Source organism: Emys orbicularis, chromosome 3 (assembly GCF_028017835.1).
Source record: "Emys orbicularis isolate rEmyOrb1 chromosome 3, rEmyOrb1.hap1, whole genome shotgun sequence".
Lineage (NCBI taxonomy): Eukaryota > Metazoa > Chordata > Testudines > Emydidae > Emys > Emys orbicularis.
In genome coordinates this window covers 79,955,041-79,980,083 of record NC_088685.1, presented here as the reverse complement: position 1 = coordinate 79,980,083, position 25,043 = coordinate 79,955,041, and the positions used below count along the sequence as shown (strand labels likewise).

The 25,043-nt window shown below is 38.5% G+C and overlaps 1 protein-coding gene across 1 annotated transcript in view; it reads right to left on the bottom strand.

The window, feature by feature from the left end:
- GRIK2 (glutamate ionotropic receptor kainate type subunit 2) overlaps positions 1-24,831 on the bottom strand; it is a 591,009-nt gene extending 566,178 nt beyond the window's left edge. Inside the window, exon 1 of the mRNA XM_065402064.1 lies at positions 24,717-24,831. Within this exon, the coding sequence (XP_065258136.1) occupies positions 24,717-24,831 (115 nt within the window). The remainder of the gene's footprint in view (positions 1-24,716) is intronic.
- Between the last annotated feature and the right edge of the window lie 212 nt (positions 24,832-25,043).

Sequence of the window (25,043 nt, the reverse complement as noted above, 5' to 3'; positions counted from 1 at the left end):
CTATCAGACAGACGTGCTGTGTCTCCAATGATTTATTTCCTGACACTGCCTCACAAAGAGTAAGTTACCAAGAGCTTTGGGTTCAGAAAACCCCAGGTAACAACGTGGGCACTGCAGAGACTCAGTACCCTTGAAAATCAGGCCAAAGGCACACAATTCAGCAAAGTACTTAATCACCTACTTAAGTCCTATTACTTCCTGTGACATCTTGCTCAGGTCACTCAGCACTGTGAGACATTGTGTTACCATTCTGCCCCAGCAAGAGCAAGCATTGCTGCTGCTCAGCTCTGTGTCATCTCCCTGTCTCATCAGTGTGTTGCCTGGCCAGCAAACTCTTGAGGACTCTGCCAGTCCAAACCTTGCCTTGCAGATAACATTCAGTGAATGCCAATTCCCAAGTTCCCCAGAGTCGTCTCCCTGCAGTGTCCAGTCCCTTCCACTGGACGCTCACAGAAATTATTAAGTTTGCTGTCTCTAAAAAGACAGAGAACACACCAACCTATCTTAGCTGAAGACTCACACTTCACTTTAATATAACAGCACTGAGATGGTTTTGTAACAAAACAAGAATAAGTTTATCAGCCAAGAACAGAGGTTTAAATGATTTTGAGCAAGAGTAAAAGAGATATGAAAGGTTATAAATAAAACAAACAAAACACACTTTCTAGTGACTAAAACTTAACTTCAGTGAGTTATAATCTTCGTCTAAGCAGGTTTCTTACCTACAGTTAGTGCTCAGAGATCTCAACCCCTTTTTTGGAAGGATCCACCTTTCTCAAATTTTAAGAGCTCTGGCCTTCTGTGCCCCTCAGGTGATAGATGCCAAAATGGCTTTTTGCTTCCACTTATACTTCCCAAAACTCACTGTTTTGTTCCCAGAGTCAGGATGACTACCTGCTATTCTTTGCTTCCTGATGACTTCTGATCCCCCTGATGATTCGTATGTAAATAGGGCTTCCGTTTTTTCAATTCCATAATGCTTAATTTACAAGGGAAATTACCTTCCCTCCTGTCTGAGAGAAAAACTGCATCCCCCTTTGGTCACAAACTTTAAAAGCATAATATCACTGAGTATCCATAATTCCCAATGATATTAATCTCCAATGTGTCACCAGCTTTTATAAAAGAATGTACTCAATACACTTTTATAATACATTAATACTGTATACAATCAGTTGATTCAATTGTATACAATCAGCTTACCCTTTGGGGTTCAGACCCCCCTGTTCTCCCCTTGGAGTATCTGGACCATGGTTCTCACACTTCTTGTCTCCTGTAACACAATTCTTTCTCTTGTTGGGTGAGATTCAAACCTTATGTGCCCCACTGACTTCACTTGAACTATACAAAGGATTAATTTGGCCCACTGTGTCTAGTGACTGTAAAATGAGAGGAATAAGTCTAATTTATGCTCAAGTTTTCATAAAACAGTCATGTTGTGGGAGAATAGAATAGATATAACTGTCTCAGAAGGGCTAATTATGCCTATTGGCCAAATTAATTTCTATGGTAAAAGGGAGTAACTTTAATTAAATTAATAGAAGTAAACACATATACATCAGATCTGAATTTGTCGAGTTCTGATTTTATCCTTGCACTTTTTGGCTGATGTGCATTCCTCTCCCTGTGTACATATAATTCAGCTCATCCTACAGACAAGCATTCCAGTGGCAGAATTCTGCATTTGTATTTTTAGAATTAGATATTTAGTGTGCTAATGTAGATAATCTCAGCTACCATCTACTTTAACATTTTGATTTGCCAAAAGATTATTCAAGGCACAAACATAGGTTGATTGCTTATTCCTGTTTAAAACTATTTTTTGTTAAATTCCCTTAAAATATTTAGATCAAACTAATATTTACAGATCAAAAAGAATCACAAGAATAAATACTGGAAGGGATTTCAAATTACCCAGTTAAGTAAATCCATATCACATGTCATTACTTTTCCTGACTCCATAATACAAGGTGAAGAATTAATCCTTAAGCACTTTTGTACATTACTTAAAAGATATAATTGTTGCACAATTAAATCAAAATTCTCCTGGCATTGACTCTCGGAGAAGATGTGTGCTGTGTGTTGACCTTTCTGTTTACTGCTCTTTACTCAGTTATAAAATCCCCTGAGAGAAGGCTGCCTGCCTTTGAGGTAATTGCAGCAAAAATATACTCAGAAGTGTGATAGAAACCTGGTCTACTGCTATTCAAAGATATCATATAATATCATATAAAAAGAAAGTGTTACAGTAAAAGCTTTGTTTCCTCATGTTGGGGGAATGAGGGGTGCCAGTAAGTCAAAAATTCCGGTTAACTAAGAGGGAGGAAGTTTGGGTGCGGGAGGGGGCTCAGGACTGTGGGTTGGGGTGTGAGGCGTGGGCTCTGGGAGGGAGTTTGGGTGCTGGAGGGGGCTCGGGGCAGGGGGTTGGGCAGCAGGAGGGGTTTTGGGGTGCCAGATCCGAGCAGCGCTCACCTTGGGCAGCTCCCGGAAAGCAGCAACATGTCCCCGCTGCTCTTAGGTGGAGGCACAGCCATGGGGATTTGCGCACTGCCTCCTCTTTCAGGCACCACCCCTGCAGCTCCCAGCCAATGGGAGCTGTGGAGCCAGCGCTCGGGGTGGGGGCAGTGCATGGAGCCCCCATGGCCATTACTCCACCTAGGAGCAGCAAGGACATGTCGCTACTTCCGGGGAGCCATGTAGAGCCAGGTAGGTAGCCTATCGGCCCTGGGCCAATCGGACTTTTAATGGATATCAGAAATGCCAGTTTCTAGAGCTTGCCAGTTGGTAAAGTGCAAGATAACACAGCTTTTACTGTATTTGTAACAGTCACTCCAATAACTTTTTCAGACTACTCTAGGACAACAGTAAGTTGGTCTAAGTTGTGGCTGTGCCTGGGCAGGAATACAAAGAGCCCCCAAGCACATGCTTACAGGAGGGAGACACTCAATAGACTCAGTGTTCCCTTGAGCGCTTAGGATATTTGGCCAGCCAATGGTCATGGAGAAGTATGTCCATTGAGGCAGGAGCCATGACCACTGCCCCATCCCACCCACCATGTTCCAGCTGGAATAGAGTATCGGGGGTGAGGCAGCATTCATTGCTCCTCTTAAAAGCAGAAATAGTAGAAGACAGGAATGAGGCTGCCTGTGACATTCTACCTGGATTTGTTCTGCTAAGGCAGATTTTGCAAGGGGCCAGCACTCAGCCATAATGGTGATAATTCTGATCTTGGCATAAAGCAATGAAAATCGGGACTAGCTCATTTTAAATCAGTGGAGTAACACTGGTGTAAAGGCACTGAGTTTACTCAGAATCAGGCCCTATCTCTGTACTTTCTTTACCCCACATGGCTGCAAAAGAGAGAAATTAACACATTGCATTTAGTTTCTCTAGACCAAAATAGACAGATATAACAATATTACCACCATTACTACAATGCAGTAGTAACACCTAGCTCTTATATAGCACTTGTTATCCATAGAGTCCAAAGCACTTTACAAAGAGGTCAGTATCACCATTTTACAGACATGAAACGGAGGCATAGTGATGTAAGTGACTTACCCAGCAGAGCCAGGAATAGAATGCAGGTTTTCTGGGTCCTAATGCACTGCGCTATACAGAGCCCCCAGTATCACTTTATTGTTTAGGCTCCAAAGCCTCAATCCTGCAAGGTGCTGAGCACCCTCAATTCCTATTGACTGCAAAAGGAAATGAAGGTGCTCAGTACTCCATAGGATTGAGCCCCAGTTGATCCAGGTACTCAGGCCTGTACCTAACCAAGTATGTGCATAGTCCTATTGAATTCAATATGAGCACTGGAATAGATCCACTGTGGAGACCTGGGTGCTATTCCTGGTTTTGCCATTGGCCTGCTGGATAACCTTGGCTAAGTCACTTCACCTCCCTATGCCACAGTTTCCCTATCTGTACAATGGGGATAATGACCTCTTCTGTTAAAGTGCTTTGGGATCTACTGGTGAAATATGCTATATAATATTAATACCTATTTTTATAAAGTGCTTTTCATCAGTAAGAGTTAGATATTATTATTAATGTGACTACTCATGCTCAGAGTTAGGCATGTGATTAATTACTTCGCAGAATCAAAGTCAGTGCATTACACACAAAATACTCATGCTGCATGCTCTTATCTGATTTATGGGAAATATAGATTTATTTCATCCATGAAGTTTGGATGAAATAAAAAAAAATCTTTAAAGTCAAAATACAACAGCACCACTTCCCTCCTGAAATGGCGAAGTATTATTTTAACTTTCCATCCTGGGTAAAGATTAAAAGGTTTATACAAGGCACCCACTTATTACAAGGTAAATAGAATATAATTAACTTATACGGTGAAAAGAATAAAAACACAAATTCAGTGTGTCAATTTCTGAAACAAATGACTGTTGTTGAATAATGAAAATAAGGAATGGCAGCCATTTCCTTTAAAATGGATGTATGAAGGCAGTAAACATGTTTTCATAATTTATACAGTGAAGCAGAAATTACATGTGTGATTTAGAAATAAAATTTCAAGATCTCAAAAGATGCTTTGGTCATTTGAGCAGGAAGTAGGCAAATGTTGCTTGAATATTCAAAGCAAATGTAGATTTCACTTGTTATCCAGATGGCTTGATTGTGTGGTAAAAGGCTAAAATGTATTGTGATTCATCAATAATAAATTATTAATACTTTCCATTTTGCTACATTCACAGAACCTCAGTAAAATGGCTGTCCCTCTTTCCTTTAATGTAATCTTTCATTGTGTTATAAATTGTTAATTGGGAAGAGGAAGCAAAGCAAAGGGGGAGAAATAGTTTATGACCTTCTTCAAAAGAAAAATAATTGAACCTTAAAACCTAGAAGCAATATGCCAGTTTATGAGTAGCTATATTTTCCTCTTCAAATATTAAAAGAACTGCATGCAAAAGATAACCCATATTATCCTGTTATGAAGTACAAATAAATCTGTTTAAACTAGTCAAATAAAAAAGAACAATTCTGCTAAGAACTATAGCCTTCTTACTACGGTTTTAGCTAATCATATTATTTTGAAATTCTGAGCAACAAATGATTAGACTAGCTATATATATTCCCATCATGTTATGCAATCTTAATAGCAGGATAGATTATTTAAAATAGTCACTCTAACCACTGGGTTGATAGAATCTCTCTATTCTCTGAATCTTGTGCAGCTAATGGCACACCTTTACCTGATGCATAATATCACAAAATAAAACTGTTTTTATTACAATTCTACAGAATTAGCCTTAGGTCAGGAAGTTTCTTTCCTTCATGATTTTTTGTTTTAAAAATTGTGACAAACGTGTAAATAAACAATCAAGTCTACATAGCCCTTAGTGTCAGACTCAGACCCGTAGATACTTAGAGATGTAGAAAAGCTATGGTGGAACATGATAATCACAAAGTCAGGGTTCCCCAAATGAAGGTTGCTAGCTGGATGAAAACACAGAATTACCAAGGAAGAAGTGGGAATGTAAGAATTTATGATATCCTTACAGGTACTGAAGAAAAAGAGACTGTGGATTTTATTGAAAAGTGACTTGATGTTACAGGTGACAAAGAGTCCTGTGGCACCTTATAGACTAACAGAAGTATTGGAGCATAAGCTTTCATGGGTGAATACCCACTTTGTCAGACACATGTAGGTATTCACCCACGAAAGCTTATGCTCCAATACGTCTGTTAGTCTATAAGATGCCACAAAACTCTTTGTCGCTTTTTACAGATCCAGACTAACACGGCTACCCCTCTGATACTTGATGTTACAGAAATCCACCCAAAGCCAATTCCTGGGAACCGCATCCAACAATGAAATTATTATGGCTTTATAATGGCCGCAAGATGAAGAGTAGATTTTGGGCACATCTAAAGTAAAAAGAGACAACAAACATCAAGGATAAAGATAATGATCTTTCCAGACGCAAATCTTAAGACACAAAATATAATAGAGGAATCAGTCGAACCTACAAAGGGATCTTGATGATCTTAATATATCAGTATCAGCTTTATACCCACCAAAGCTGTGAGTGCTTCATAAGAATAAAACATTCTTTGGTTTGCTCTCTTGGCAAAATCTAGCAGGGTGTATCTACGTAGAAACTTGAATACTGCTCCAGCATTAATTTGGGTTTTGGTATATATAAAAGAGCTACCAAGCTTCCCCTCTCTCTTCTCCTCCCGCACTACAAATGATTGACAGACAACGATAGATGATAGTGGAGCATATTGCTAAGATTTTCTCTTTTCTAAATAAATTTCTTGCTCTCTTAACTCATTACATGTGACATCATTAGACTTTCATTGGTTAAAATGTGATAATAATCTTCGGCAAAGTGCATTCCTGAACATACAAAATGACCAATAATTACTGAAAATTAAACATCGTTACCTTATGTGTCAGTGCCAAAGCAGGCCTCAGACTGTTTACTAAAATAATCCAAAGTAGTGACTTCTCGTTCTGATGCAGAAATCTTTCCAGTAGTGATCCAACAATGTACTGTGTTGTAAAGGTGCACAAACTTCCTGTGATAGCCCTTTCTTTACATACCTTTCTCATTTCTTGTACCATTTCTCAACAGGTTTTTGACATCCTAAACAAGAGAAATGCTCATATAATTTATAGATTCCTAAGGGTCAATATTCTTATGATAGTGATGCAGATAAAGAACTTGCTTAATTTTTTTGGCCCTCTAAAGCTGATATTTTAGAATCACATTAGCTTCAATTTCTCTGTCAACCATTTTAACAATTCTTATTACATTTCTAGATGCTTCCATCATGTCTGGTAAGTTTTAATTGTGGTATCATGCTCCAAGAAATTTCAATCTGACAATAGCTAATACCACAGGATCCTTTTGCTAGACTTCTTGAAATTCACCTATAATTAATCTTTGTAGAGTTGCATCATTCAGTTCACAAGCAGCTATACAGTAGTAGTAAAGTTAATTGTACTTTTCCAGTTTATTGGGTCTGGAGGGAAATGTTTCCAGAATTGGCACATGAAGAATTTTGGCATTCTGATAAAAAAATATTTATCTTTCTTGCTCATGCAGTGTTTACAATCAGTGTCTACATACACTGTGCGTAATAAGGCACCAGCATCCCCATGAATTCCCCTGTGAAGATGCTAAATGATGAAATAACACTGTTTTACTTTGTGCAACCAGTGAGCCAATTGTCCTTCAGGGCTTTAGGGTTTCAATAGCTGCTGTAGAGCTGTGTGATCATTTTGAGTAATAAACTTTCTCCTATAGAGGTAATGATGAAAGTGATCTATTGATCTTACAATGGCCAGTCGTTCTTTTCTTGTGACACAATAATGTTTCTCAGCAGCAGAGAGAGTTTAATTATAATATAAAACTCCTCTCTCTCTAGCTTCTGTGCTCCTAAAATAGTACTGTTCCCATTCCTAAATCACTAGCATTAGTGTCCAGAAGGAAAGCTGTCTTTTTAGGATGGGTAAGCTAAGATTGGTCCTATTAGTAGTGTCACTTTCAGCTACTGGAAGCCCCTTTCACATTCTTCAATATAGTTAAATAGATGTCCCTTTTCAGGAAACTGGTGGAAGAAATTGACACTATTTGCAAAATTATGGAACAAACTTGTAATATTAGAAATATTGTTGCCCCAATCCATGCACATCCTTTAGGCTGGTAAATGCATCATTTTGGGCTTTAATCTCAGATGATTTATCAAGCGAAATGGATCAGGCCTGTGAAGTATTTTAATTGGAAACCTCTATCAAAACACCCAGATTTATTAGGCAACACTGTCCCTTTTGCAAGGACATTGAAATAATGTGCTAACAAGATGTTATGGGTGCACTGTGTTCCTAGGGATTTTCAGATGACATTTAAAACAGAGCTGTTGTGTTGACCGCTGTGGTCACTGAAGATCTCATGTCAATCTTTTCAAAATTAGGCAGATTAACTCTGGTATCTTGTCCTTGTTCCAGATCTAAGTATCTGGTGCAAGGGAATTTCTTCCTATCCTATTCTTAGCTCATTATTTGCTGCATCTTCCATTGTATACTCAAGATCCCAAATGCATTCACCTCTGATGTTGGCAACCAAAACCCCTGAGTGCTTTCTGTCATGCCAGCATTTATTTTTGCTTACTGTGGAGCCTATTCACCATTCATTGTTTCTTGCATTATCTAAATGCACTGTCTCTGGCATTTGACTTTTAAATTCTCTTTTTATATAACATCTTTCATCCCAAAGGGTCCCCAAATATGTCACAGGCTATACACAAGGATAACATTACATCTACTTCCCCTGCTTTCATAAGTCCCTAGTAAAAGCATAGTAGTTCCCTGACCCATGGGGGCAGGTATCATAGGCTTTACATGCAAAGTAAAATTGGCAGACTTGAGAATTTGATCATGTATATTGTAGCTCAGTCTCAAATCTCTGTCTCCTAGCTCTTCCCCAACACCCTTGATCCTCAAGATTTGAATGATTTTTTTAAAGTGGGGGCTTTGGCCCTAGATTCATCTCTCCTCTAGTCCTGGTGTGTTTTTGACAAGCTCCATCTCCTAAACATTTCTTAATAGTTTTTATGTGTGTTTGTGTGCTTCTTATTCACAGGACAACTATAATTAGCTTTTCTTTCTGACAGCATTTCATTTAGAACTGTTCTCCTTTCTTCGTGTGTAATTTGCATTTATTCTCTCACTTGATTTCTGCTGACTTTCATACTGTCTTTCATATGGCCCTGAATGGTTATTTCCACCGAGACTGTGAAAATACTGATGAGGTCCTCACGATGCTGTAGCAGAACAGTTTCTGCTACCTTCACAACTTTTTTGTTATCCTATTTTCACACCTGTTGTCATGAAACAGATATATAGTCCCATAAGTCTTTTCATGAAGACTCAAAGGTTTAGCGTTGCGCAGTTCTTCCTTTTCTTCCAACTAATATTTTAAAGAATACTCAGACAAATGGGAGTTATTTTGTTCTGCATAAAGGTTGCAGGATCAGGAACATATTTGCGCATGCACATAGGCATGAGCATACATGACTATTGCCAACTAGTGCCTATCCTCAGTTTATAGAGATGCTATGTTGCTCTGTAGTGGTTGCCTGCAGCCAACAATTAAAATAAAAAGCCCAACTAAAGCTAATACAAACTGTTAAGGGAGTGTCTCCTTTATCTCAAGTGGTAGAGACCTGTAGTTTTTGGAATAAATAAATCCAGCATTCTATTCATGTTTTTTAGTGTATATTTTGTTGTTTAGGTCTATGGTATTTTTACACCAGACTGAGTAGATAGTCAGAACTGGCAATATCTATGATTCAGATGGTCTAAGTAGCTTTTAATTCTTTGTTGTTATGGCTGGTTCTTGCTGGCTATAGTAAAGCAACGAAGCAGATACAGAATGAAGGAGGCACAGTGAAATGTTCTACAGTACTTAACATGAAAACACAGTATATTTTTACCTTAACCTCCAATAAAAACAACATTTAACTAACAGTAAGGGTCTGCCCGAAGGTCACAAAAACCTAGACATTCATAACTAAGCTTCAGACCTCCAGTGTCTAGACACAAGAGGTCACAACTGGGTGATGCTGGAGATGATGTCCTGTTGTGACTAGATAATGTTGGTTTGATCCCTAAATGAGCTTTTCCTTGCTTTGGTAGGTTTAAGACAGACCTTTTAATGTCTTTTTAATGCCGTTTTGTTGAATTATTTTTTTCTAATTCATAGCACAGATCTCATACTAAGTTTACTGCAATGAATGATTGACTTTGCCAGGATCTGAAAACATAAACTTTATTAAGAGTAATATTATACATTTTTGTAGTGCTTTTCAACCTCAAGGATCCCAAAGCAATATATAAACGATATGTTTATCATTGAATATAATTGAAATCCAGCCACATGCATCTCCCAGAGCTCCCCAGCACACCGGCGTAGCATGTACAGTGCTGCGTCCCTTTGTGAAGTGCAGCATACTCTCCTGTACACCAGTCCTGGCTCCCTCCATTCAGGGGATACAATAATGCCTGTCCCTTACATGGACAAGGGTGAGAGAAGACTGCATATGGCCTTAATTAGCAGGGCTATGTACCATTATGTTTAAACCTGCAAAAGTCAGTTATGGAAAAACCTGACCAGTAGGAAAGTTTTCTCCTAACTCCCAAAGGTTGGCCTAGGCTGAATAGCACAATAATTTATATCAACTCCAAAGCTCTCCATGTTTTAATCTTTAAAATAACAACTCTGGATAGAAATAGAAATATTAAATCCTATTTTGAATCCTGATAAACCCTTGGCCTCAATGATATATTGTGGCAATGAGTTCCACACTCTAGTGTGCATTAATTGTGTACGAAAAGCATTTCCTTTTTATCAGTTTTAAATTTGCCAGTCTTCAGTTTCATTGAATGTCCTCTTGCATTGAATGTTCCCAATTTACCTTCTCTATACAATTCAATATTTTGTGTACTTTTATCATGTTTCCCCTTATTAATTTTCTTTCTGAGATAAAGAGTTCCCTATCATTATACTCTCTCTTCATATAAGATTTTTTTTTATTATCACTAATCATGGTCATCAACCTTTTTATAAGTGATCATCATCATTAAGGTCTTAAAACTGATCTACATTCTGTTACACCAGCAATGCTCTCAGAACATCATCAAATTGATTCCAGAATTTTTTGAAAACTTTGTGACCAGAGTGGGTTAACCAGTGGCCATTTTCAGGCACATTTAAGGATCTCAGTGGAAAATCAGGCACCAAAAAGTGTCTCAAATTATGCACCGAATAACTGAGGTGTCCAAAATCAGGTCACTTTTAAAATCTTTACCATTTTTTCTTATTTGTACCAAAGAAAGGTTCTTCATATAATCTACCAGCCAAATTCTAATCTCAGTTACACCAGTGTAAATTAAACATAATTTTAGTGAAGTAGATGGAATTACTCTGCTTACATGCTGATATAAACTAAGAACAGAATTTGGCTGTACATGTCTGCTTAATTCAACTTGTCATATACAGTAATTTTTCAGGTGCCAATTTCAGGAGATGTGATACAGACAAAGTATTTGAAGTTCAGTTTGATTTGTTTGAATGACAGTGACAGGGTGACAGTAACTGACTAGTTTTTGTGTTAATCAGGAATGCTTACATTTTTATGTACTTCTTGACAGAAAGACAAATAAAAAGTGTTTATGGGTCCTCCTTTGCATGCCACCAAAAAGTGATATGCATGAATAGAGGAAAAGGTTTTTTTCAGACATTACAGAGAAAGGGGGACTTTTGTGAAGATACTAGGTCATGAAAATGCTAAACAGCGTAGAACAGATAAAAATCAGAGAAGTAATAATGCTACAAATTAGCTTCCCTAAGGTTCTGAGTCCTGATATTGGTCCTTGTTAAGTGCTATAACGTGCAGCGAAAAGAATGAATTATTTATATAATACTTTAACTTATTCTATGAATTTCTTAAAGACTCCAGGAGAAGAATATGATTATCTTTCTATTGCTGAGATGAGCAGAATGTATCTGATAGCCAGTTGAGTATGTGTGTTGCAGTTAAGAAATGTAAAGCCTAAATGTAACAGATATAAAAATGTTAATTACTTTTAAAGAACAAATAATCTTGCTGATTTTAGGTAAAGAGATGCTTATATTATAAAAAATATATATATTTCTTAACATTCTCACATATGGTTTTTGCTTTTCTCCTTGAGTTACAGACAATGTGGAATTCTGGAGCTGTAAAATTTCATGTAGAGATTTCCTGCCCTATAGGATAAATTTCATTGAATAACACAGAGTTCTTGCTTTAAAAGACACTCTCTTGCTACAGACAATGTGGTATTTTAAGGCTCCATGACTATATTAGTCACTTTCATTTTACATACTACAGGAAGTGTCTGATTACATATGAGTTATTGTCAGTAAAACCAGTTGCATTTATTACTACTGTGAGACCAATTCTAAAGCAACAGGCATAACCTTTCCAATTAATGTAATAAAGATGAAATCACTAAGAACCAAACCATTACCAACCATTCTCCGAAGCTTTCCCACCCAATATTTTAAGGTTTCGCTCCATGACTTTAATGTTCTTTTTTATGGTGTATTAGTTAACAATACCAATGGCTAGAAATTAAAGCCAGACAAATTCAAATTAGAAATAAGGTACTTTTTTTAAAAAGGGAGGGTGATTAACCAATGGAACAAATTACCAAGGGGAGTGATGGATTCCTCATCCCATGAAATCTTCAGATCAAGACTGAATGCCTTTTTGGAAGAGATGCTTTAGTCAAACACAAGCTATTGGGCTCAATACAGGGGTAACTGTATGAAATTTTATGGCCTGTGTTATACAGGTCACACTAGATGATCTAATGGTCCCTTCTGGCCTTAAAAATCTATAAAATTATTAATAAATTGTCATTTATTACAACAGAAACACTGAATGTTTCTTGGCTAAGTATCTGTTTTGGTTAATGCTCACTGTATACTATTTACTTTTGTTTCACAAACTTTAGTGCACAAATGAGCTATATAATGCTTAGATAGACTTACAGAAAGCATGAAAGCACAATCCAACCTTTTGCATTTTTGTTTCCTTATATATAAATAGGACCCACATACAGATCTCATGATATTACAAATAAACAGAAACAAAAAAACACAGTCCTTTAGCCTCACAAATATATAAAATTAAATTCTACCAGTATAAGGTCTCACACTACTTTAAAATACCATCTGATCCAAAGGGAAACCCCTGATCTATGCTGGTGTGAGACCAGAATCGGGTCCATAGTCCATACAGCCAATGAAGAAGACTAACAAAGATAACTGGCAGAGTTAATTAGCAAATTTTGATCTCAGCTACACTGGTATAAATCCCATGACTCCTAAGGGATCCCCAATCTGCACAAATATTTTGTTAAATGAGTAAGACAGAGATAAGATGAGAAAGAGACTAATTAAAAGGGATCACAATTCATGTCCATACCTCCTACAATCTTCAGTGAAATAGTCCCTGTTGTAATACTGTTTCCTGATAGGAAAGAATTTACCGTAAAGATAGATGGCAAAGGAAAATGACCAGAGGAAATTGCCAGACTGATGGCAGAGGAAATTGACCAAGTTTGGGGGTATTGTTATTTGAAGTGGGAGCTGGGAGAAAGCCCACAAGTGCCAAAGAACAGTCAGGTTGGACAAAAAAATCTTTCTACTTGGGTCGTTAATGATACCAAAGTTTCAATCTCTGTATCCAGAAAAAGGTAGGGCAGAAAATACTGCTGAACTGGAGGGACAGACTGATATCATAGACATTAATTCTGGAAAAGGAATAGGGTCTGACTCTGGAATTCAATAAAAAATGCCAAAAATGAAAAGTACAAGTGTATTTTTAGGAATTAAACCACAATACAGCATGCTTTTTTCAGGAGATATATATTTCTTGCACAAGGCCCAATCTGACTCTTTTTTTACACAGGCAAAACACCCAGTGAAATTAATGTGAGTTATGCCTTTCCAAAAAATGCACAAATCACACCCAAACTGTTGATTAATTAGATAAGTAATAATAAGTTTGTATAATTCTTTCAAGATAAAAGTGCTACATATTATTACATTACAGATGTTGGAAATTCTGAACACTGACACAGAGTTGCAAAGGCAAGCACACACAAGCGCATGCATACTGTTAAACATGTCTAATTATGTATATTAGTAATTGATGTGTACTTACAAATGAAGTGTTTCTGTGCACACATGACCATTTATATGCCCTGGTCATGGAGGGGAGGGGGGCAAACCAGATATTTGTGTTCAAAGCTTTGGCCATGCAACTGTATACATTTGGTTGCAAATGCCTACCTTTAAAATATGGATGTGTGTGTGTGTGCGCGTGCGCTTGTGTGTGTGTGCATGCATGCGTGTGTGTATACTACACATGTAATAAAAAGATATAATATAAATGTACACAAATTCAGTAAACACAGCTGCTGAGTGGATACTAAGTCCATGGAAGTCTGTGGGCCAAATTCAGCAGTATTGTATTCAGTGGTGTAAATCACGTATCAGGAATAAATTGGTCATAAAACAGTTATAGTGGGGGTAGTGGCAAAGAAGCAAAACTTACACTGACTTAGCATTTAGTGACTGTGTAAAACATGCACCAAGGCGGCAGAAGGAGTATGCAGCAAGATAAACAACTGACAGGAGAATATAAAATAGAGCAACATACTCTCTGCTCCAAACACACACAGAGTCCAATCCTCAGCTGGTGTAAACAAGCATAGCTCCATTTACTTCAAAGGAACTATATCAATCAATTTACACTTATGCCTACACTATCCCCAACATTGCCAGGCAAAGTCGAGACCTGGAGTGAACAGGTGCAATTTTCATCGACTTTGGTCTCACAGTACTAATGTGGTTTCTCAGAATCACTAAGTGCCATAGCAGTGTAATTTACACTCATTTTAAAACTATCTTACAATTTGCAGGTCTGATTCTGATTTCATTTACTCTGATGTAAATCAGGAGTAATCCCACAAAACTGAATGCAGTTACACTCATGTAAAAACAGTGAAAGTAAAATCAGAATCAGAGCCTACCTATAATATATACTGCAAATTAGGTTACTGCTAAATTTGGTCCATAAAATGCAATTGTGAATTATGGATAAATTAAAAGGTGCACCCAATTGATAGTTACACCTATAGCTATGGCATGAAAATAAGACACACTAAAGTGACCCCAGCAGCACTGAGCTATCTCACACAGCTAAAGAAAATGTATTTCTATAATAATCTAGACAAGGTGCTTGCTACTGATGGATGATGCAAAGTTAATTATGAATATAAATCAGTATCCCCCCCCCATTAAAATAACCAGTTTTTCTAGTTACGGTACTCCAATCTGAATAGTTCAGGCAGAAGTTAAAATTATCTTAACAATACAGTTGATTACTTGCGAAAAAAATGATGAAGGCCTCAATAAATATGAACACAATGGGCTGTGGACTTCACACATTTCTTGTTAAAGTAATGTGGATACTTGATTATTTTTATTATGGTATGTTCTATAGCCATACCATAATTGTGTTACTTTAAACTAGCAGTATAAATATAGACATATATCAGTTATAAACTATAGCAGAACCATAAAAGCCCAAATGGATGGCAACTTCAATTACAAGTATATCCTTAATAAATATACAGTACTTGAATTATTCCCTATTAGAGTGTATATACATGAGTGAATATTTTAATAACAGTATTTTGAATACACCAGCAGTCAGTTTATTATAAAGACAGCTTTAAAGAAAGCATTGTTTTTGTATAAACACAGGATAATATCTTCTTTGAAAATCAAGATTACATGCTGTCCAAACATCATTTTCTCAGTATGGCCTAATCATTGACTTCAGTTGGAGCTTTGCCATAGAGTTAGGCCCCAGTTCATCAAGGCTCTTAAACACATGCTTAAGACTATTCTTATTCAGCACTTATGTATGTGTTTAGCTTTAACCACATACATAAATTCCACTGAAATCAGTGGGATTTATTATGCATTTAAAATTAGGCATATACTTAAGTGCTTTGCTTATTAGGGACAGTTTGCTGAACTAGGGCCTTAACCAAAACAGGACTTCATTTTATAGGCCGAGTTTGACAGTCCTTCCTCAGCTGCATAGTCCTACTGACTTCAGGGGGACTATATATATATAGGCTTCAGAATCAGGTCCTTACCCAGTAATCTCAATTAGTCCAGTAAATGGCAGGTTCTAATTTGCTTGTCACATTCAAATGTATTGTTATACTGAAAGGAATAAATATTAATTATATCACTGGGGAGTAGGGAAGAGCAAGTTTATAAATCCAGGGCCTGATCCTGCAATCACTTACTACCAGGTGTAGTGCTTACTATCATTAGTAGTCCTATTGGTATTTTTGCAAGTTAAAGGTCTCAGCTCAATTTTTTTCAGCCTTTAATTTAAAGACAAGGCTGTTGAACGTTCAAAAAAATCTATCTTTTTCTTTAAAATGTTTTTCCCCCTTAGGGAGTTTGAGGTAAGTAGGTGTAACAAAAACAAATAGCTTTAAATATTCTGATATAAAAATCACGTATTCTCTCATTCAGATTTCATTTTTTTCCATATAGCTGATGTCATAAACTGATTAGTTTTCCAGTCATCCATGGAGTTTCTCATGAAAGTTAGGAAGCCCAAGACCTTGCAAAAAAGAAGTAAAAAATATTTTTAATTTTTTGTAAACAACAAAGGAGAGGGGGAAAAGACACAATCCCACTTTTCTTTCCTTTGCAGTTCATCTTTAAGATTATTTTGTGACCATGTAAGACATATTGCTGCTTACTGCTGTAATCTGTGTAAAAGTACAAATCAGTCATCTGATCCTGTAATCTTTATTCACATACATTGATGTCAGTTGCATTATTTGTGTAATAAATTATTGCAGAATGGGCCTAATAAATTGTTTCCATAACAGCAAAAAGGTGGGGGAGGAGGAAATTTAATATTTATATTATATAATAAATGACAAAAACACATATTTGGAAAATGTGTTGTGCCCTCGATGTAAAGTGCATGTGTCCCTAAGTTGTTTTAGTAACCATAATAAGTAATAAAATCTTCCTTTAAGCAGTGGTTTTCATCCCAAAAAATTTAAAAACATGTAAAAAGCAGGATTTGCTTCACCTACCTTTTAAATGCAATCACCTCTGTGGTGAAATGCAACAAGTTTAACAGAGTTCAGGAATAAGAATAGGAGTACTTGTGGCACCTTACAGACTAACAAATTTATTTGAGCATAAGCTTTCATGGGCTACAGCCCACTTCATCAGATGCATAGTATGGAACATATAGTAAGAAGACATATATACATACAGAGAACATGAAAAGGTGAAAGTTGCCATACCAACTCTAAGAGGCTAATTAATTAAGATGAGCTATTATCAGCAGGAGAAAAAAAAATTTGTAGTGATAATCAAGATGGCCCATTCCAGGCAGTTGACAAGAAGGTGTGAGGATACTTAACATGGGGAAATAGATTCAATTTGTGTAATGACCCAGCCACTCCCAGTCTCTATTCAAGCCCAAGTTAATGGTATCTAGTTTGCAAATTAATTCTAGTTCACCATTTTTCTCGTTGGAGTCTGTTTTTGAAGCTTTTCTGTTGCAAAATTGCCACCTTTAAGTCTGTTACTGAGTGACCAGAGAGGTTGAAGTGTTCTCCTACTGGTTTTTGAATGTTATGATTCCTGATGTCAGATTTGTGTCCATTTATTCTTTTGCGTAGAGACTGTCCGGTTTGGCCAATGTACAGGAATGAACATGAAGAATATCAAAGTAGCAAACTGGAGGAGAATTGTTGTGGGCAGAATGTGGTTAACCAAACTAGACAGCTGCTGCTTATAAAAATTTGAAATCTTGTTGACCCAATAAATGAAATGAGCTTTCTGTTGTGTGGATGCTGACATGGTGTTCTCTACAAAGATCACAGTATAGTTACATGCTGAACTACCCCTCAGCTTGCTACAGACATCCAGTTATGGGTCTGACATTATGCAGTGAGAAATGCAGCTACTGTATGTTCATTTAAACCAAACTAACCAGGAAGAAAAAGCTCTGCGCCTTTTGAAACATCTGGAAATTTCTCTCCCAAGCCTATGAGATTCACTTGGAATACATGGGTCAGAATGGATTCCCAAAAATCTCTACAGAAGAGTGAAGGCTTACCCAAGAAGAATTCTTAGGTAATCCTGGATGCAAAACTACCTTACTATTTACTTGCAGATTTTGATCCAAGTGTGCCTTTTGGATGAGATGTAAAAGTGCCTTTGGCAACTTTAAGATCCATGGAACACATTGAATGGGAGGCATGATGTCTTGGTCACGTTCAAATACTTGTATTCCAATTCCAGCCTAAATAAAATCTCCCCATTAATTCAATTGAATAAGATAGTCTTCTTCATTTTCTGCCCTGAACTGCTGTTACTGTATGCTGTTAAAATATCACCTTGGTCAATGCAGAGGTGGCTGCACTCCAGTGACAGACAAAGTGATCACTACATATAATGTAATTTTTAAATGCAATGATTGCAAAATGCTTTGAATTTTTTTAAATTAAATTTGTTTTACAAACATAACACTATTATTAACATTATTGTTACTATACATTATCATATCACAAAGAATCCAAAACAACTAAATAGTCAAAACAATACAGGGAATTTGCAAGCACCTTAACATCACACTGGCCTCTGATTCCCAAAGTTTCAGTTCAAATGTGACCGAATAATGTTATGTTGTGCATTGTTTAATCTAATCTTCTAACATGCATTACAGCACATTTATAATAAGATTATTCAGCCAACATGAATTTGCCTTGCAGATTGGAGAGTATGAAAATAAGGTACTTTCTAGTTTCTCCTTTGCATTATTCACTGAACATATAATAATAGTTTCAGTAGAAGAGATTAAGGGAAGGAAAGATTAAAACTCTGAAAAAATAATGTATGTAAATCTAAATATGAGACATCAGACTTGCAGTTGTTTGCATTGACTGCAAAACATTTGTTAGTTTCTGATGGGAGTGGGTTTTCTCCTTGTTAAAAGGAAAATCCTTAGTATTCACATTTAGAAAAGACAAGTAAATCTCTTTTTCTCTGGTTTCTTATCTCCAGTAACAGAAACCATTTCACTCATCAACCACATTTACATTGAAAGCATTACTTGAACTTTCCATGCCTTCCAAAGATCAGTAACAGTCAATAAAAAAGTAAGTTATACTTCTGATCACTTGATTCATGGGACAGTTGTGTGCAAATCCTTGTACGAGTGTGCTTGGTTCTAAACAGTGGAGTAAAGGGATCCAGGGATGTTCCAAAAGCTCAGCATAGAAGAGAGCTTACTTAACCTGCATTCAATCTTGATAATGTAATAATGAGTCTTTTAAAAGGATAATTTTAATTCCCCTATCTACAGCAATAAAGACTGTGTGCAGCTAATCTCGTTTGCCCTTTCAATTAAACTTGTTCAGGACGTTCTATTTAGTCAGCACCCTGAATGGGTCATTAAAATTCTTGTTCTGTAAGAGTTGTGTGCAGTGCACTGTTGTTTTTAAATTCCATTAAATCCAAATGGTCTTTATCGCCCCATGACCACTGCGACTTCAATCAGCCAGTTTAATTACCTTACAAAATTGTCAGCAGAAGCAGCAAAGACAAACAGGAAGGGCTGTGACGTTATCAAATTGAAATCTTCCTCTGTGCTGTTTAATCTGGACCAGTCAATAACAATGCTTCTCACCTCCTTCCTTTCTTCCCGAGGCTCTTAACCTTACTCTTCCTCCAAAGATTGCTGCTGCTGTTGTTATGTTTAAGACAGATTTTGAATACCTCGCTCTGAGGACTTTAATACACATTGAAGGCTCCTTGCCCTTGGCAAGTAAAATTTTCACGAGCTCCCAATAAACAAAGAAATACAGCAGTCCAGAATCTTTAAGGGTTGCTGAACCCGACAGCTCTTTTCCAGATTTCACCATTTCCCTGATCTGAAGACAGATAACACCCCCCCACACACACACACACATACACACACACACACGTGCACACGCATAGATTAAGTACATGTCGAAAGATGGGTAAATAGAATAGATCCTTCCAACTCGGTCTGACTTTACCTTCCCAGTTTGAGGATTGCAATAGCAATGTACAGTACAGTCATGTCGTCGGAAGAGGAATCAAATGGAAAGAAACTCCACACTCGAGATGCCTAACACAGAGTACAAAGCAGTAAAACACTATTGCCCGAGAGGTATAAATGTATGTCTGGGGAGCCTGCAAACTATATGATCCCAGTGTCCAGAAAGCCAGCTTTCCCTGTATGCTACCTAGTGTCTTTGCTAGTTTTAACGATGGTCTGGCAAAACGGTCGGTAATACATAGTTGGCCATCCGCGATGGCATTGGGAGCTAATTCCAGTTTCTGGCCACGTAGTGTCTTATTTATTCTGGCGCGTGGTAAAAGTTTCTATGAAAAGAGACTCATTTGGCTCAGTGGGAATGAACATAACGAAGCAATAACGGAGATGAAGCCCAAATGCCAAATCTTCATTGAAGAAGCCCCTGCTGTGCAGTAATTCCTGTCACTGGGAGCCATTAGAAAAGAGACCAAAAATAAGGTGAGTTTTCCTTCTTATTTTTAAGACAATAAAACCACTTTCAATTGTTTTCTGGACATATTTCCCCCAATTTGATGAAGGGCAAACAGGCAAATGTAACACTTGAAGGAGCTGATAAGGGAACGGATCAATATTCCCTATGCTTTCCCGGTCTCAGTTTAGTTGCTTTTCAGAGTTCAACCTGAAGTTCTGACAGTTCCTAGTTCTACCGCATTCCCTTAGAGAGAGAGTTGGACCTTCCTTTGCTTTTGCACCCACAGGGGAAAGAATTTGTGCCATTAAGTTTAGAAGAGTAACTAACCACAATATTCAGCTAACTCTCCCCATAGGCTTGAAATCTGTTTTTATTGGAGACATCCACAACATCTGAGCAACAAAAGGTCACTTTCTATAGGGAGTTGTAGTCCTGATTCTAAGCCTTCCTTTCTTTTGTGTATGTAGAAGTGGCATTTTGTGATTTCATTTTCTTGTAGGTTTGTTTTTACACTGATATTGAAAATAAAGAGGAGAGAGAGGGAGTGACATAAAGTCAAGGGACTAGTCATGGTTCAGAGCTTTGTATCTTCAATATACATTCACGGACAGTGCTTGTAATTAGGGGAAATGTAAATTAATCCCAAGTGACCAAATTCTAGCCAGTTGTCAGGCTGATGATGTCTGGCTTCAGATTCCTGCTCTTAAATATAGGAAGGGCCTAGCATGAATTAGAAATCCTGAAAGGTGCGATTTAAATAAGATGGGGCATTTTAAAATGCTCAAAACATCTAAAATAGGTTATTTGAAGTAGCCAAAGGTTTTTAAATGTTCCATTATCCCATACTACACTGAAGAGTGTTACTGTTATTATATACTGTATATAGTTTTCGTATTTAACCTCTTAGCACTAACAGTACTTGCTGAGCGCTGCTTTTACACCAGGATTTCTGCTACCTCCTAGCTCCTTTGTCCTGTTTTGTTTTGTTAGAACCAGAGGACTCTGATTCTTAAACACTGCTTGTTTCTGATCAGCTTGTGGTGCTTTGAAGAGGGGACCCGGGGAGGTGAATGTGCACTAGGAAAATATCGTGGACATTTAAAAAATCAGTAGTAGATGCATCTAAACTCAGCACCAGCCGAAGTTGCTTATCTTGGTCCTGAAACGCTTTGGTCTGGGGCTCTCACTAACGCAGTAACCCCACTCTTGCGGGAAAGTAGGCTGCTGTGAGCAAACAAATACAGGTAAATATAGTGATGGAAAGACCATCGTGTGTGGCGGTGAGGGCGGGCTAATTTACGGAGTGGCTTAATGATGTGCATAGAGGTGTGTTTGTTTCAGGTTATGGGACTGCTTTTCTTATAAATCAACAGCACATTTAAAAAGTGATTCACGGACCGACTTACCTTTGCATTTCTGCTTTTGTGCAACTCCAAGAGCTAAGGTATGGATTTCTGCCAGGGTTAGACTTAACACAGCGGGGACAACAGTGATGCAAATGATAAGACACCGTCCTGGCCTCTCCTTTTATTCTAAGTCTAGAACCTCGTGTTATAATCACAATAATATTTTCAGTGCCTCGCCTTAATTCTCTTTCAAATCCTTGACTACCGTGGGTGCAAGCCTCGTGCCTATTGTTTTCCGGGCTTGTGTATAGGAAAGTATTCGGGAACTGCAAGGAGAGAGTTGGCTGTATGCCATTTACAAGGGATCGCTTTATTGCTGTGCCAAAATATCAGCTGGTCCTGCTCCAGCAACAGGAGTCAGAAATCCACACAGACATTTTTCCTGCAACTGGACTGGGTGGGTAAAGACTAGGTTGACTTAATGTTACTAGAGAGTTAGTTATGGTAGCACATCAGCCTTTCCTGGGTTCGATCCAAAGCACGTGGGTAAAAATGAGTCTGCCTATGACAAATAACCCGGGCGTTCGGCTTTCCTGTGCTGTTGCTGAAAGGTAGCTTGAAGAGAGAGAGAGAGAGAGGCTGACAGGACAGGCCGGCTAGTCTCAACAATGGCACAGCAGTGGGAAGGACAATGCGACTCCATGGTGGGTTCATTTGCACAGGAGGAATGAGGGGGCTGGAGCTCTGGCAAGCTACAAGATCTCCCCTGTTGCCATAGCGCTGCTAGCTGCGAAGGATAAGCGGGGGCTGGCAGGCTGCCTTTAAAAGGGAATCTTCTGCGCTCCTGCCTAGACCCAGGAAGAACTCCCATGGGCAACAACAGACGACCCATCAGTTCAGTAGCAAGGACATTTCGGAGTGGCATGTAGCACGCTGGGAACTGGGGCCGGGGAGGGAGAAGGCGGGGAGAGGGGGGCGCGATATGATTACCACTTGAAATCATTCATATTTTCAGTACACAATTGTTATTCCCGGCTTCCCCCAGCCAAATGATCTAACCCTCCTGGGAATGCACAGCCCTTCTCTTACATTAAGAATAAGAGCAGTTTTACTCCTGGACTAAATTAAAAGCTAAACTCGATCACAATGAGAGACATGCAACAGGCCACTCTGACAAGCAAAAAGAAGCCCTTTCCCTCCCTCCCAGGACTCCACGCGAGAAATAAACAAAAATAACTTTGCCGCCCCTCCCCCAACCCGCAGAGACCGAGAGGAAAGGCGACTTTTTAAGCACGGAAAGGCACCAAATGGTTCCGAAGTGTCTTTCTAGTTTGTTGCAACAAACCAGTGTGAACACCAACCATCAGAGTCTAACCCCAAAACCGAGATTTATGTCCCGGAGACAGACCGGGAAAGGAAGTTAGTCTAGAAAAACACACTACATGCCGCCAAGTGGCAGCCCTTTGGGAAAGGAACCCAATAAAAACCCCGCTGTGACCTTAAGATTCTTATTTTTCTAATATAAAAACACAGGTTGGTCAATGATATTCTAATAAGTGTTCCAGCCTCATAATTCAACACTGATGCTGTTACTGACGAGGACAGCTTGAATTAACCCACAGATCAGCGTTTGGCAATGGTGGGGATGGAAGGGTGCTTGTTTTCATAGCTACCTCTGACAGTAATTCAAACGCATAGATACCAACGCTCAGCAACAATTGTGAACCTGTTTCGGGTACAGACGGATAACTGAGCAGCGCCAGACGACATTCAGTCATTGCATGATTGCACTGCAATGGCAACGGAGCCGATTCAATGCAAAATAAACCCCGCGATGATATATGGACCTGTTTAGCCGTGTCCAAAGAAACAAGCATTCCTGAAGATGGTTGCTAAGAGCAACGGGCCTTAAGCACCACCTTTAGACCAGATGAAAGCAGAAGAAAGTACACTAGGAATTCAACACAGGAGATCAATAACAACCCGTCGCCTTTTTAATCATTACCAGCCTTCCATTCAACATGAAAATGATTTTTTTAAAGAAATGCAAGACCTACCCAAGCAAATGAGAGCTGTTAATGGCTCCTGCAATTGCTACAGTGTAAACAATGCAGATACAGAAAAGGAAAAGCAGCATTTTCTTTTGCATAGGTAACAAGCTGGCACACAGGATGCCGCTTGCTTGGCACCGCAACTTTTCCAACGCGTGTACAATATGAGAGAGTAAGTCACAAACACTAAGGTAGTACCACTTAGGCTGGCGATTGAATTGATCAGTGCTCTTCGCAATTCTCACCACCTTAACTCTTATCTACTTTGCAGAACTTTTCATGCCCAGCTCTGCCCCAAAGGCAGTAAACAACATGAGCTTCGAGCTGTTGTTGAATATTCCTCTTGCTTCTGCTCCCCTAACCAACCCTATATGTGGGAGGCTTTCTAACAGAAATTTCACACCCGGTTTTTAATACTAGTTTCCACGAGACGCTGAGGGTTTCTTTGATCTGGGAAACCGCTATGCTTGCTTTCACTGAAATTTTCACTGATCTGCCTATGACATCTCTCAGTCTCTTTGTCTTACAGGGGAAATAATTACCAAGTCACTTTCCTTGATGAGTGGAGCTTTTCTGAAATGTGTCATAGCCCTGCATCGATGCCTCTTTGGTATCCCACTAACTGTTGATAAAGAATCTGTTCTACTACAGCGGAATCACCACTAAAGTAAACTAAAAGATCTTTCAAGAACAACAGAACTGAAGGTCTCTTCCAGGGTCACATTAATATTGAATCTGCCCTGAAGCTCCGACTGGAAAAGCTGGAGGTCGAAACTTACCAACTAGTCGTCAGATTTTTAACTAATCAACAGCTATTTTAGCCGCGTTTCCTACTGCTATGGAAACAAAAAAGGCACAGCACGAGGAAGCCACACAAGCTCTGATCACCCCGCAGAGCTTCCGGGAAGCACGTTTGCCAGTCATTTCCCCCTATTATTATTTATTACTATCATCGGCGACACAAAAACAAACATTAGTTTAGCCATGCGGACACAAAATAAAGAGGGTCTTCGGTAACTGACTCCAATAGTATCCCCCAGAGCCTCGTCTCTCTCCCCGCTCCCCATCTATTGACATAATTGTGCATATAACTATTCAGCCTGAAATACACAATGTAAAGTGCGGGGGAAATCTTACCAAATCTTAATACATGTGTAGTTCCTTGAGAATATCCAATCCACAGTAAGCAAAGAAGGAGTCTAATGGTGCATCTGAAGACTGGATTAGTTAGAATCGGGGAAATAATCTTCATGGTGTTTCTATGCACACACGCGCTGCCTTACTTCCCCCTTATAAGCGTCAGGTTCCCCGGTAGGGTAAGAATGAGGATACGTAGACTGTTAGCCCTCAGACACGATCACGGCATGGTCACAGAGAGAGGAGAGAGTCTACGCTTCCCAAACCCATTAGCAATCCCTGCATGTTCTTCATTCACTGCGCCAAGGAGCAACCTTCAACTGCAAG